Source organism: Poecilia mexicana, unplaced genomic scaffold, assembly GCF_051168715.1.
Source record: "Poecilia mexicana isolate PSO_F unplaced genomic scaffold, ASM5116871v1 scaffold_2, whole genome shotgun sequence".
NCBI classification, from domain to species: domain Eukaryota; kingdom Metazoa; phylum Chordata; class Actinopteri; order Cyprinodontiformes; family Poeciliidae; genus Poecilia; species Poecilia mexicana.
This window is the reverse complement of record NW_028263371.1, coordinates 5,657,383-5,670,850: the sequence shown is the minus strand read 5'-3', so window position 1 is coordinate 5,670,850 and position 13,468 is coordinate 5,657,383. Positions and strand designations below refer to the sequence as shown.

Below are 13,468 nucleotides of genomic sequence, written 5' to 3'. Positions count from 1 at the left end.
GGGAAAACTGAGATAAACTGTTTTCTCTTAAATGATCCAGATTTCTCTCACACATTTACTGAGTGAAAGTTTAGTTAAAAAAAACCTTTTGAACAGCAGTAAATGACTCTAAAAACCACAAGTTGACCGCAAGAGCACAGTAAATTTTGCAGTGTTAAATCAACACTTAAAGAGTTAAATTTAACACTGTGTCCGAGTCTATTTGGTCCTTATCGGAATTGGTGTCAATTTAACTCTTTCGATAGTGTTCCATTTTCAGAGTAAAATTTAACTCAAAATAGAGTTAAAATTTAACACTGACTAACACTGTACAGTGTTAATAAAACTTAACACTCCTAGTCAAATAACTCTGATAAGAGTAAATATGATTCTAATCAGAGTTAATAAGTTACTCCACAGTGGTGACAAAATAACTCAGAATTTCATGCTTTTCAACACTGCATTGAGTTATTGAGGGTTTACACTGGAGGCTCATATAACTCCAGTGAGTGTTAATCTGACACACTACTGTGTTGATAATTTACTCTTTAGCTGTGAAAAAACAACTCTGCACAGATAAATGTGAAGTGCTATTTTTACACTTTTGTAGAGTTAAATGTTCAATTGAATAAAATCAAATTACCACAGAAATGCATTTAACTTTACTTTATTGAACTAAAGCACATTTTTAACATCCACTGTTAACTTTTGTTAGTGTCACAGAATCACATGATGTACATCCCATTACATTTGACAAGTCGAAGTTGACAGAGTACATTTAAGACAGAGTTGTTCCATCCAAGTAACCATGAACTAACTACTCGTATATGCCGAACAAGTGCATTTGTGCAACTTAACTCTGTCAAACAGATTTGTTCAAGTACTAGTGAAGCAACCTAGCCCGAATTTCTGCCACACGAGGACTTTCTTTTACTTTACCTACATCTATATTGTACACAGTGGTCTGGATGAACGTAAACATGTTGCACAGCATGGGGTTGTATGTTGTGGCAAACACGTAATGTGCCTTAAACAGTTCGTCAAAAGCACCAAGAGAGGAGGTTGACCTGCAAGCGATGGCATTTTTGTCAAGGATGATGAAGAACTGGTGGGCTACTTTCTTCCTCCGTCCTACAGCCAGGAGATAGGGTTGTGTGCTCGTCGTGATGGCATCAAGATGTTCTTGGATGTTGGTTCCCGTCTGTGGGGGGAGTCAGGAGGGGGAACACACAGTACAATTACAATTTCATAGCTGCAATGCTACACAAAAAACAGTTTTCATATGGAAAAACAGCATTTTCCCAGGGTGATATCACCCTAAAACTGAAACTCTCCCAGTGACACAACCTTGAGTAAAATATTAAATAAAATTTGCAACAAATACAAACCTTCTTGAAGACCACAAGATGCTTCTCTGCTTGGGAGGCCGACACCTTCCCTGGTCTCTTCCGACCCAAGGCAGAGGGGGGAATCAGGTGTAGCAGCAGCAAAATCGATGAGAGGTCACTGTCCCAACCTGTGATAAGAGAAATTTGATGTTGAATTGACCATCAAAATCTAGTGATTATGCAATTTAAATTATGTGTACATCAGTAAGTGAAGCTCACACAATAACTGAATCCTACATAATGTGGAAAGTCATCCTTACTCATGTCATCATCCACTTCAGTGCCATCCTCAGGAGTATCAGCTGCCAGGAGAAGTTCTTCAAGGTCACTGGTGGTTGGAAGCTTTCTGCATTGTTGGATGATCTTTTTCTTGAACGTGGTTGTCCATTTCTCCAGAAACTTGCCAGACACATCTTCTCCAAACATCAGGACAAAATCCTGCTCCACCTAGGATGTAGATAGTAAAAAACAAACTGTGAAATTATCAAAATCACAATTTAAATAATTACAAACTGTGAAATTATCAAAATCACCATTTAAATAATTACCAAGCCTTTGACATCTTTGAAACGTGGAAAGACGGAGAGTATGTTGTTCGACTGTAGGGGGTCGAGGACCATGTTGCGCCGGAAATCAAATGTGAGCTTCATCTTCTTTTTGATTGTGTCCTCATCAACTGAATGCTTTATCAGTGCGATGGCTTCCTTACACTCTTCCTCACTCAGGACAGTCTCTGGAACAAACTGGGTCTCCCGTCTAGCAGCTGGTCCTCCAAGCCCATGTTCACACGATGCTTCTTCGGAAAATGCTAGTCAAAATAAGAAAATCCTTCAACTTAAAAAAAGAACAACAATAAAACCTCCTCTGCCCCCCAAAAATGCAACACCACACCCATAGTTGCATTTCTTCTTCAAGTGTTATTAATGGTTTACCTCCATATGATGATCGTCTGTCTCTAGCAGTGGATCTCTGAATAGTATTTATCCTCCAGGCTAAGTACCCGGTACCACTTGCAGCATCATAATAATGCTCCTTGAGGATCAAAAGGATTGCAAAAACAGACAGACATAGAAAGAAGAACATCAGAATTATAGCTAAAAGCTGATGAAGAATTTCTATGCAAACCAAACAGTTGCCACTACAAGCATTGAATCAGAAAATCAAATGGCAATAAAATGTCAGATCACATGATTTTGACTGATGCAACCAGTAAATCTGCTGAGAGCAGACATCTCAGAATTTAAATATAACTTGGTAAAGGTAATGTCCACAAATGGATTTATGATTTTAAACTGCTTATAGCATTATTGGTTATATTTTTAAAAGGTTTATATAAAAAACACTGGTGAAATGTGAAAAAAATATATCCGCAGCAATTTCACAATTGCAACCTAAGGAAAATCATTTTCAAAGCAACTGCATCAGTTAAACATATAATGTGACTAAAAACTAAAAGTTTTCAATGTGTTATTGTGATTACCGAACACAGTCAAATATAGCATGTGACTTACATAACCATTCCTGGAGAATGGATCACTGAGGTAGGGGAATAAGCTCACAATTCCTCTGGCATACATTTCTTTAACCTCTCTGGGTGGTGATGTCCTGCAAAATTAAAATGGACAAGGTATATTATCCAAGGTATGCACTGGATTTAACAAAAACTTTTATTTCATCTAGACAGCTAACTAAAGCCCATTTACAAAATTACCCATTCTTCTCTGTCATATCAGCTGCCAGTATGTTAACCATTTTCCTTCTGGTTTCATCTGTAAGGCACTTGCTTCGATTATATTCCTTCATGATCCGTTCGCCTCCAGGTTTGTTGTTAAGAATGGATTCCACCAACTTCAAACAACAAAACATTTCAGCTTTTATTAAATACATATCAAAACAGTAATTGTTAGTAAAACAAAAAAACATTCTCTTCTCAAATATAAGCGATAATAAAGCAGCGTGCATTATAAGACTGGTGGATCACCAACATTTATTTGTTTACTTTGCGCAAGTCAATTCTTACATGCTTAGCTTCTGTGTCCAGGCGCTGGCGTTTAGCGGAAGGACTCTCTGAAAGAATGAGTGTCTCTTGAGAATCAGATGAGCTTGGCTGAGATTCCTCAGGCGATTCCACCATGGAAACAAATTCTGAACATAAGAGAACCAGATGAAAGACAAAAACATTAACCACTATGAAATAGCAAGCTTATTAAATACTAACATGAATTACTAATATAACAAACCGGTTTCATATTTGATAGTTAGGACTCCAGTAGAGGGATCCTTAACAACATCCTCAAATACATCTTCATCCAACTCGGTCCCAGAACTGTCAACAACTTTCACGCCCTCTGTTATAGCTGGCACGCCAAATTTTGTGAATGCTAGAGAAAAAGACAAATGCTTGTCTAAACCACAATTATGAAGTTATGTTGCTCTAATATTCACACGTGCATAGACTCTGGAACATTACTTTTGAATAAACAATGTGAAGTAACATTACAAGCACTTCATAGCTTCCTGTGTAAAACTACCAGTGTCTTACCTGCTATCAAAAACTCCTTCAGATTCGGCTCTGTTAGTCGGACAAATTTTTGCAGCTCGCCAAGTCTTGTTTTAATCAACATGGTTCCTGCAGGACATAATTCCTCAGTCATTCATCTTTAGTACTGGAATCCTTTCAATTTGTGAAACGTACCAACTGCATCACAAACCAATACAGCTTACATTACATGGTTTTTATAGAACACAATTAAAGTTTACACGTTAATGGCTTGGGCACAAAGTAACTTGACTTCGTTGGACTCTTATCTAGGTTAGACAGTTACTAAACACCCTGTCCTTTTGTAACAACTATAACAGTTTATTAAATTGCCTCGCTTATTTTTCGGCTTTTCCATTAGCATTAGCAACGGTTAATGGAGGAGTCAAGCACGGTTTACAGTGGAGGTATTGTGCTGGGCACGAGGGAGAGCACGCAAATCATCACTCGCGCCAAATTCAGTGTTAACTTTGAAACTACCTGGACTATTAGCCCCCGCTTGCGGTTCCAACACTTCAGAGTCGTGAGGCCTAATTGAAAATGAACCAAACTGTGTTAGACATACTCAACCCGAATAAAATATGGACTAACGTAAAAAAGGAGCAGAGCAGCTAATAGCTAGTTTAGCAAACTCGTGGCACCAACGATATAATTTACTTAGCTAAAAAAATAGCTGGACGGTTAGCATTACTGTTGACCTGAAAAGCCATAAAGCCAACGTGACTTATTTTGTCTCAACCCAGACATCTTTTGCTAAATTTATATTATTTTTCTTAAATAAATAAAACACATATCTATGTAATATCGCTTGGACATGGATTTAAAGCGGACATAGTCGAGTTGGACAGGCGAACATTTTAAGCTAGCCATTCACTCGGTCAGGTTAGCCGTAAACTCAGTATTAAGATATTAAAACTCACTCGGAAAATGGGGCTTACAAAAAATATTCTCATAAAACAATTCAAATTGTATTATCTTATAAAAAGAAACTTACCGCAATCTTTCAAGCAGGAGAAAAATGGCGTCCACGCAACGGTTAGACTTGTTGGTTTGAGAGGAGGAGGTGGGCGGAGCTTGTTAGAGTTAAATTGACACGACGTGTATACACTCTGTAAATTTACACCGACACTAGGTGGCATTATACTCAATCTGTTGTTGTATTAGCTCTGAAAGAGTCAATGAATTGTGACACCGCATATTTAACACTGCGAAATTTACTGTGAGATCAGTTCTTCAGGGTGGGGTTTCCTGTTGACTGCTTGTTTTTTCTTTTCATTTCTCTGCATCTACTGCTTGAAATACCAGAAATTCATTTACAAGAAGATAAAAAGTTTCTAATAACTGCATGCAGACGCAGCAAAGCAGAAAATTCAGTTTTTTTGCTTCTACATGTTTTTACCCCATTAGTTTCACTCCACAGCAGGAAAAATTTAAAACCTTCATAAGTACCAAGTGTTACTGTAATGTGACCTCACACAGAGAATACTTTTATTACCATTTTTGATAATAATGCAGATTACTGAAACACCATTTGTAACAAAAAATTATCAAAATAATAATTATAACAAATACATAGCATTGGAAATGAGGCAGAGATAAATTTATGTTAGCAAATGTTCCAGGTTGCAAGAAGAGGAAGGAAAACTAACACACTCCTCTGCGTCACTTCCACCCTCAGAGCCGATGATCTGCATTGCTGCATTGCAAGACAACAGTTTCTCCTGAGGTGAGCAGCCTGAAAATTAATTTGTTTTATAACAAATTACAGCTAATGAGTGACTTTATAGCAAAATCTGAAAACGTAAAACCTTCTGTTTGATTTTCTTTTAGCTGAAACCAAACAGTTAAAAAGAGAAGCAGTGATGAGTTTTTCAGCAGCAACTGGGTTTGTTGTCCTGTTCCTCTCTGTGACAGGTACTGAAACACGTTGATCAACTGGAGTTGACAATGTAGAATATTTGATATGGATAAAATTAATATAAGCAATAATCATTTAAAATGTCCCAGTGAGGCATTGTGGGAGGTGTAGTTGTATATTATTGATTCATATTTTTGATGTTATCTGTGTTACAGTGGGACAAGCTGAACCTGCCTGGTCAGTTAAATATGATCCATCTCAGATCTGTGCCTTAAGAGGATCAACAGTGAAGATAAAATGCTCCTATACATATCCATCTAGAATAGATGGAAAAAATACAAAAGTTAAAACAAGGTTCTGGTTCACTAAAGAAAATAATCAAGTCCCTGTGGATCTGGAGAAGGACTCTGACTATAAAAGTCGAATAACTTATGAATCTACAGAGAGCAGCAGCATTCTGACAATCAAAGATCTGAAACAGAGAGACTCAGCTGAGTACAAGTTCAGGTTCATAACAAACCAACCAGGTGGAGAATTTACTGGTTTACCTGGAGTCACTTTGACTGTTCTAGGTAACATATTTCTGTATTTGTTGTGAATCTTTGTGTTTCTGTTTGCATCTTTCCAGATTTATTTGAAAATGAGATGTTCTTGTTCCTTTAACCATCCAGACCTCAGAGTTCAGGTCAGAAGATCAGAGACGCAGACGGAGCTGAAGTGTGAAAGCAGCTGTGATCTAACCAAACCTCCTTCATATGTTTGGTTCAACAAAGGGAAGAAAATGGAGGAACAGACTTCTTCTATACTCGTCTCAGTCAGAGATGGAGACAGATATTCCTGTTCTGTTAAAGGACATGACAATCACCGCTCTGCCTCTGTGTGTAAGTTTACTCCTCATGATATTAACATTTTATTCTACCAATATTTCCACATGGACCCTAGAGTAAACTCTTAATCCTTCACAAATCAATTGACACACATTATTTATAAACAACAGAATTTTCACCTTTGCATATATTTTGGTATGTCTGATTATTAACATTTACTACATTTTTGAGCAGCCATCTTACTGAGTCATTGTTTTTCAATGGCTTCTTTTAATGTAAAAATATAAAGAAGTAATGGTGCTGTTGTAGTTATTTATGTTGATAGTTTGTACATTGTAAGATTTTTGTAAGATTAAGATGATTTTTTTGGCCACTTTTTAACTTGAAGCATAAGATTAAGTTGATTTTTGTTTTCATTTAAGTTGTAAGACATTTTTAGTAATTGTTGTATCTGTATTTTTTCAAACAAATTGGAAGTACATTCAAGAACCAAACCACCTGTTACCACCCAAGGCCTTTGTTGGAAAGTTTTGGTGTTAGAACCTAGGAAGAAAAAAACCATACTTCTTTAGAACAAATCTACAAAATATAAAATTGCATCTTCCTATGTCTTCCTGGCAGCAGCCAGTCACTGCATGTTGGCATTTTGGAGCTAACCTTACTCTCTTTGCCCAATCTACTCTCCTCTGGCAATCAGTAAAGTATCCAGATGATAATAATGCTCAGTTTTATATTTTTTCCTCCAGATGCTCCAGAGTTTCTCTCTGCTAAACTGATTTCCTCTGGTCAGATAACTGAGGGGCAATCAGTGACTCTGAGCTGTAGCAGTGATGCTAACCCAGCAGCTAAATACACCTGGAGGAAGAACAACAACCAGTCAGTTGTCAGTAAAGACCAACAGTTTGTCCTCAGCTCCATCCTGTCCTCAGACTCTGGACAGTATTACTGCACAGCTCAGAACGAGCTGGGAGAGAAAACATCTGGACCCGTCTCTGTCCAGGTCACATGTGAGTCAAACTGGTTTCACAAACATACTAGTGTTTTACTGAGACACCAGGACAGTAACTCTGATAGATTTGATTTTCTTTCCCCTTAAAAGATTTATATCTTCACATCTTTCTCTCGGTTTACCTTTGACCTTTCTGTCCTGTCCTCCAGATGCTCCCAGGCCTCCCTCTGTGTCAGTGACTCCCTCTGGTGACATCATGGAGAGCAGCCTGGTGACTCTGACCTGCAGCAGTGATGCTAACCCAGAAGCTAACTATACCTGGTACAAGGAGGGAGAGGAGGCACCAAAAGCTTCAGGACGAAACTTCACCATCACTAACATCATGTTCCAGCAGAGAGGAAATTATAGCTGTGAAGCTCAGAACAGCAGAGGGCGCTATAACTCCACTGTGACTGTGAACGTTGTGGCAGGTAAGTCAAACCGAGGCCACAGTTACAACTCTCCATCTAAATACTGGGTCCTTCAGTATTTACTCAGTAAAACTGTAAAGCTTAGGTGAACTTTTGAAAAATTATTTTTCATTCTTATGAGAAATCTCAGAAGACTTTAAAAACCAAACCTCTAAAGGTCTTAGAAGATCCATTACACTGCTGCCTCTTGGCTGTGATTGGCCCATTTTTGCAGCTCCGCCTGTTTTCATTGTGCAGATACTTAAAGTTTCAGAGATGAAACTCAAATTGTTAAAGAGTGAGGCTAAAGTTTGTTTTGGGGGAGGGGGGGTAAATGAACAAAACAAGCTGATCTTTTAGGTCAGAAACTTCAGGCCCATAACCTTTAGTTCCAAAAGCCAGATAGCTAATCACAAATTAGGTGCCTTACAGTCCTTGACTGTTTTATTCAGGATCTCTAGAGAGGGAGAAATTTCTCATTTCTTCAAAAGAACAACAACACAATCTACTGTCCCTCTATCCTATGGTAACAACATATCAAAGAAATGAGATAACATTCAATCATAGTTAAATCGTCTTCCACAGAATATTAAACTTTAATCTTCTTAGGGTTATCTGAAGGACAACATCCAGTCAGCCAAGACCTTGTTACAATAAATTTGAAGGAAGAGTGACCAGGAAAGAGGGAAAACACTGGTAGCAACATTGGTCAGCTAGCTACCGAATCATTTATCAAAACCCAAATCCCTTTCTCAAGAGTCAGGGGTCCAGAAGCTCAAAGCCACTAGCCGCCAAAGAGAGAGCAATGGTCATTCACATTAATATCATCTCCTTGCAAGAGATCCCAAATCAATCTAAGAGTCAAAGACAAAAAGTCAGAACCGATCCAGGTCCACTGGATCCACTGGAATCAGAATAATCAGAACCGAATAGAACGATGAGAAAGTTCAGCAGACAACCAGGCAGGGAGGAGAAAACAGGTTGATAAGCAGCAGAACAAACTGGAGACGTGAAACCATTGAAGATAAACATCATGTTAAGACGCTGGAGATACTGATGACTGAGTGTTTTCCTGAAGAGAAATAATTCTTTATAGTGGATCAATATGGAGGATAAATGCTGCCTTTAATAACAGTAATTAATAGGTATAATTGCTCCATACTGCACACTGACTGTCACTGTGATCTGTTCAGCACCAAGGAACCAAGTCGCTACTGCTGCAGTTCCTGCTGTTTTCCTGATTCTCACACTCATCGGCCTCTTTTTGTGGATCATGTGAGCAGTTCTGTTACTTTGAAGAGTTTCTTTGGTTTTACAAAGTCTTGATTTTGTTTAGCTCCTCATCATCACCTTCTGAAATAATTTCTTTCCAGCAGAAAAACCAAAGTGTGGAAGCAGCAGTCCAAACCTGGAGCAGGACAAGTTCCCAGAGAACAGGTTAGAAAATGACCTATGTCTGAACTTTCAACGTTTTTCTTAATTATTTGAATTCTTCATTGGCAATGTTACTATGTACCAAGTAGTTAAGGGGAAAAATCACTTTCCCCATAACTTAATAATAACCTTAATTATTATTAAGGTTATAAACTCTGATCTGATGTGCTGAAGTCTGTAAAGCTCTGTGTGATCGTACGACTTTTTTCTCAAGCTGCTACTTAAAATCCATTGGATCTTTAAGAGACATTTGGTTACTTTCTGCTTCATGATAAAATATAAGTAAATATTCAGTCACTCTTTTCCTTTTAGTTTCTAATTGGGTTTTGCTGTATTTATTGTCTGCATGAGTAACATTACCCTAAAGCTCTCTCAGAGCGCCCCCTACTGGTTAATGTGACTGGTGTCCACAGGTGAACCCAGAAGAGGAAAATGTTCCCTACTCTGTTGTCCACTTAGCAACAAAACAAGAAGAGCCTCTTTACTCCAACATTCGGTCCAAGAGACACAAGAAGAAGAAGAAGGAAGAAGAGATGGTGGAGTATTCCTCTGTTAACTGTGGTAGAACCAGAACTGATGCAAGGTGAGGCGCTCTTTAAGTAAAAAAAAATCTGAACTGATATTTTCATATTCTGTGTAATATCTCCATTAACACAAAAACAATTCCTGCAGAACCGAGTCTGAAAAGCAGGACACTGTGGAGGATCCAGCTGCCTTGTACAGCACAGTCAACAAACCGAGAAAGAACGGCAGAGAAACTCCTACTGGTTTATAAATGACTTACTTTAATTCTCCATTAGTTTATCCAGAGAAACTCCTGTTAGTGTATAAATTATCCATTGTTTTTCTCTTGCTTTTCTTTTCTTTTGTTTTTATTTCCACTAATTCATGTAAAGAGTTTTGAATTGCCTTGTTGCTTAAAATGTGCCATATAAATAAAATGGCATTACCTTGAGAAAACACAAATAAAAAGCAATGTGAAATCATCCACATTATAGATGTTGGTACTTAAAGAAAACCACAAAGGCAACACAGTTTTGATGTTATTTGTATTATTATTATTGTGAGAGACACAGAATTTATTAGTTTCTTTATTTTACTGTTCATGTGTCTTATAGTTCACAAGTAACCCACCCAATTTGTTTGTTTCTTATAAGTTAATTCTTCATTGTAGTTTGTTCCTTCCTTCAGAACTTGGTTTTGTGTCCGTCTTCTCCCTTGATCTTTGGTACTCATATTTCCTACGTCATTGAATGTGACATTTTACGTGTGTTCCTTGAACGTGCCTTTTAGCGAGGCAGCGCACTGTTTCCGTTCTGCTGAGGAGCGTTAGGCACCGACTGTGACAGGCTGAGTTCTTTTGTGTTAAGGTAAACAAAACCTTTTATTCACAAAGACAACTCCGGACATCATCTGTGCCTGATCCCAGCAACATTATACTTCAGTTTTTTTCCAGCACAAATAATTAATATAATTTGATAAATCCGTTTGGTCAAACTGTGCAACTAATTTTACTTGAATAAAATGCAGCCTTAATTCAGCTTTCAGGTGATTTCTGTGTTGCAGGTTGGTAACTAATAGTTACACAACTTTATTTACACAGATCAGGGCGACTGCCAAAATAAAAGCCTTCAGCTAAACCAGAACAGAAATGCTCCAGAAAGGAAGTTTCAGTAGTCACTATTTATGCTGCAAATATTTTTACAACCTGCTGTTGAGTTCTGTATAGCAGACATGAGTCAGGAATTTATTTTAAATATTGTACACATATTAACTAAAATAAAACACTCACTTTCAATTTCTATTTGGAATTGTCAGTTACAACTAATGGCTGATCAGGACCACAATATTTTGGATAATTTGTGGTATTGGCAAGATTTCTTAAGCAAAAGTTGTCTCAAAATAATTTGTTCATTAGGTGAAATGCTGAATATAAAAAGTAGAACTGGAGCAAACCGATTAGTATGCATTGAGCCATTCTGCTTTTAGAATTTTTTTTACCCATAACATTGAAATTAAGAGTGAAAAGAAAAAACATGCATAAAATGAAAATAAATCCTGTTTTCATTCAACATTAGTGGTATGATTTGACCACAATGGACAGATTTCTAAAATACGCTCAAACGAAACTCATTTAAATTTTCCAACAGTAGAATTAACTTGTTGCTTCATCACACCTAAAAACCAAATATTTAGTTTTGAAAACCAGACACATTGAGGTAACAGGAGTGTAGCCCTTGAGTGTTGGTGTGTGGCTCTTAAAAGAGCCGTTGTGTTGTGTCCAAGCAGCAGCAGGTTTACTTGGAGCTGGTGTACTTGGTGACCGCCTTGGTTCCCTCGGACACGGCGTGCTTGGCCAGCTCACCGGGCAGCAGGAGGCGCACGGCGGTCTGGATCTCCCTGGAGCTGATGGTGGAGCGTTTGTTGTAGTGAGCCAGACGGGAAGCCTCGGAGGCGATGCGCTCAAAGATGTCGTTGACGAACGAGTTCATGATGCTCATGGCCTTGGAGGAGATGCCGGTGTCGGGGTGGACCTGCTTCAGCACCTTGTACACGTAGATGGCGTAGCTCTCCTTCCTGGTCCTTCTCTTCTTCTTGCCTCCTTTGCCGGCGGTTTTGGTGACCGCTTTCTTGGAGCCCTTCTTGGGCGCAGACTTGGCGGGTTCGGGCATGTTTTCTCTCTGAGGTTACAGCAAAGAGTGAGCAGCAGCGGAGGGAAGCTGCTCTTATACAGAGCGAAGGGAAATCCGTCAGTACCGCCGCCTGACTGTGATTGGCTGAGCCAGCAAGCAGGGCGGGGCTGAGATCGACACGAAGATGATTAGTTTCAAATGTTGCGCCTGATTTAACTGAAGAAGGAAAAGGGCGGGAAGAAGAACTGAACATTTTCACGTTCAGACCTCTTATATAATGTATGAGGGTTTTACAGAGATAAATAAAACACAGCAGAACTACAACACTAAAGAGCAGAGTATTTCCTACACCTTTACATGCATTTCTCTCAGCATTTCTTTATTTTTAGCCAGTAAAATTTAATTGAAACCAACTAACTGGCGAGTTAATGAAACAAACATGTTTCATATGAAAACGGTAGTGTAATAAAAAATATAAATCATGCGGCAGTGATTCTCAGTCTGGGTCCTCAAGGCACACTGCTCTACGAGTTTTAGATTTATCAGCGCATTTGATAGCTGATTAGAGGCTTTTTATTGGCTGGCTTTATCAGAAACCAGGGGAAAATCTAAAACATGCCAAGAGGTTCATCAAGAAAGTATAATGTCCTTTTAACAAATGTTCAGACAAATTGCTACTTAAAACTGGTCTCCCCACACCAGGTGATTTTCACTGCCAAATTGTGCTCTATGGATATTAACCATTTAAATATATACTTTTTTTATATACCTGATGTTATATGAAATAAAACTGCCTGGTTTTCAGCCAGCATGGTTGGCTTCATTACAACTTAAACTGTAAATAGCGCAAGACTTGAATCACATCTGAACAAGTCCCTTTGCCCCACAAGCAGCAGTTGTTGGCCCTGAAAAGGGCCTTTGGTTCGCTGTGATCAACGGGCTGAATTTAACCTCCGAAGCCGTACAGAGTGCGGCCCTGCCTCTTCAGAGCGTACACCACATCCATGGCGGTGACGGTCTTCCTCTTGGCGTGCTCGGTGTACGTAACGGCGTCACGGATCACGTTCTCCAGGAACACCTTCAACACACCGCGGGTCTCCTCGTAGATGAGGCCGGAGATTCGCTTGACTCCGCCGCGGCGAGCCAGACGGCGGATGGCCGGCTTGGTGATTCCCTGGATGTTATCACGGAGGACTTTACGGTGGCGCTTGGCGCCTCCTTTGCCCAGACCTTTTCCTCCTTTGCCTCGTCCGCTCATTATGACACTACGGTGATTCTCTGTAATAATGAATCTACAGCTGGTTCAGCGGGGTTTGTAGCAGTCCTTCGGACGTGTTAGAAGACAGAGAGTTTACCTCAGCTGGCTGGGGCTGGGTCTTCCCTTTGGCGCCACCTACCGACCAACATCAGGA

General features: G+C 39.1%; 4 protein-coding genes across 6 annotated transcripts; 1 reads left to right on the top strand and 3 right to left on the bottom strand.

The window, feature by feature from the left end:
• Window positions 1-632: 632 nt before the first annotated feature.
• LOC106911361 (uncharacterized) lies at window positions 633-3,996 on the bottom strand. The gene is made up of 10 exons (XM_088009549.1): window positions 3,910-3,996; window positions 3,608-3,748; window positions 3,388-3,512; window positions 3,079-3,215; window positions 2,879-2,972; window positions 2,300-2,399; window positions 1,916-2,175; window positions 1,628-1,814; window positions 1,368-1,495; window positions 633-1,180 (listed from the first exon to the last, which is right to left on the bottom strand). Exons 1-10 carry the CDS (start codon window positions 3,989-3,991, stop codon window positions 863-865), a joined length of 1,572 nt encoding a protein of 523 aa, XP_087865675.1. The 5' UTR covers window positions 3,992-3,996; the 3' UTR covers window positions 633-862.
• A 1,513-nt stretch (window positions 3,997-5,509) lies between these two features.
• On the top strand, window positions 5,510-10,409 carry LOC106910786 (B-cell receptor CD22-like). 3 transcript variants are annotated; one of them, XM_088009567.1, is made up of 10 exons: window positions 5,510-5,632; window positions 5,737-5,820; window positions 5,980-6,336; window positions 6,436-6,645; window positions 7,338-7,598; window positions 7,750-8,010; window positions 9,183-9,264; window positions 9,363-9,426; window positions 9,883-10,006; window positions 10,096-10,409. In XM_088009567.1, the coding sequence occupies exons 2-10, from the start codon at window positions 5,769-5,771 to the stop codon at window positions 10,200-10,202; spliced, it is 1,518 nt and encodes a 505-aa protein (XP_087865693.1). In that variant the 5' UTR covers window positions 5,510-5,632; window positions 5,737-5,768; the 3' UTR covers window positions 10,203-10,409. The 3 variants fall into 3 exon arrangements, with proteins under 3 accessions (XP_087865693.1, XP_087865689.1, XP_087865683.1); XM_088009563.1 differs by having other exon boundaries at window positions 5,511-5,632; window positions 9,366-9,426; window positions 9,837-10,006; XM_088009557.1 differs by having other exon boundaries at window positions 5,511-5,632; window positions 9,837-10,006.
• A 1,271-nt stretch (window positions 10,410-11,680) lies between these two features.
• Window positions 11,681-12,137, bottom strand: LOC106910789 (histone H2B 1/2-like). Its single transcript, XM_088009614.1, has one exon. It carries the CDS (start codon window positions 12,093-12,095, stop codon window positions 11,721-11,723), a length of 375 nt encoding a protein of 124 aa, XP_087865740.1. The 5' UTR covers window positions 12,096-12,137; the 3' UTR covers window positions 11,681-11,720.
• On the bottom strand, window positions 12,008-13,343 carry LOC148160346 (histone H4). Its single transcript, XM_088009622.1, has one exon. It carries the CDS (start codon window positions 13,312-13,314, stop codon window positions 13,003-13,005), a length of 312 nt encoding a protein of 103 aa, XP_087865748.1. The 5' UTR covers window positions 13,315-13,343; the 3' UTR covers window positions 12,008-13,002.
• Between the last annotated feature and the right edge of the window lie 125 nt (window positions 13,344-13,468).

Coding starts and splice junctions, on each gene's coding strand:
- LOC106911361 (XM_088009549.1), bottom strand. CDS start 3,991: ATGTTGATTAAAACAAGACTTGGCGAGCTGCAAAAATTTGTCCGACTA. Junction 2,400..2,878: donor CATTCTCCAGGAATGGTTAT/GTAAGTCACATG, acceptor TTGATCCTCAAG/GAGCATTATTATGATGCTGC. Junction 2,176..2,299: donor CAGACGATCATCATATGGAG/GTAAACCATTAA, acceptor TATTTTGACTAG/CATTTTCCGAAGAAGCATCG.
- LOC106910786 (XM_088009557.1), top strand. CDS start 5,769: ATGAGTTTTTCAGCAGCAACTGGGTTTGTTGTCCTGTTCCTCTCTGTG. Junction 9,427..9,836: donor GACAAGTTCCCAGAGAACAG/GTTAGAAAATGA, acceptor TGGTGTCCACAG/GTGAACCCAGAAGAGGAAAA. Junction 10,007..10,095: donor AGAACCAGAACTGATGCAAG/GTGAGGCGCTCT, acceptor CAATTCCTGCAG/AACCGAGTCTGAAAAGCAGG.
- LOC106910789 (XM_088009614.1), bottom strand. CDS start 12,095: ATGCCCGAACCCGCCAAGTCTGCGCCCAAGAAGGGCTCCAAGAAAGCG.
- LOC148160346 (XM_088009622.1), bottom strand. CDS start 13,314: ATGAGCGGACGAGGCAAAGGAGGAAAAGGTCTGGGCAAAGGAGGCGCC.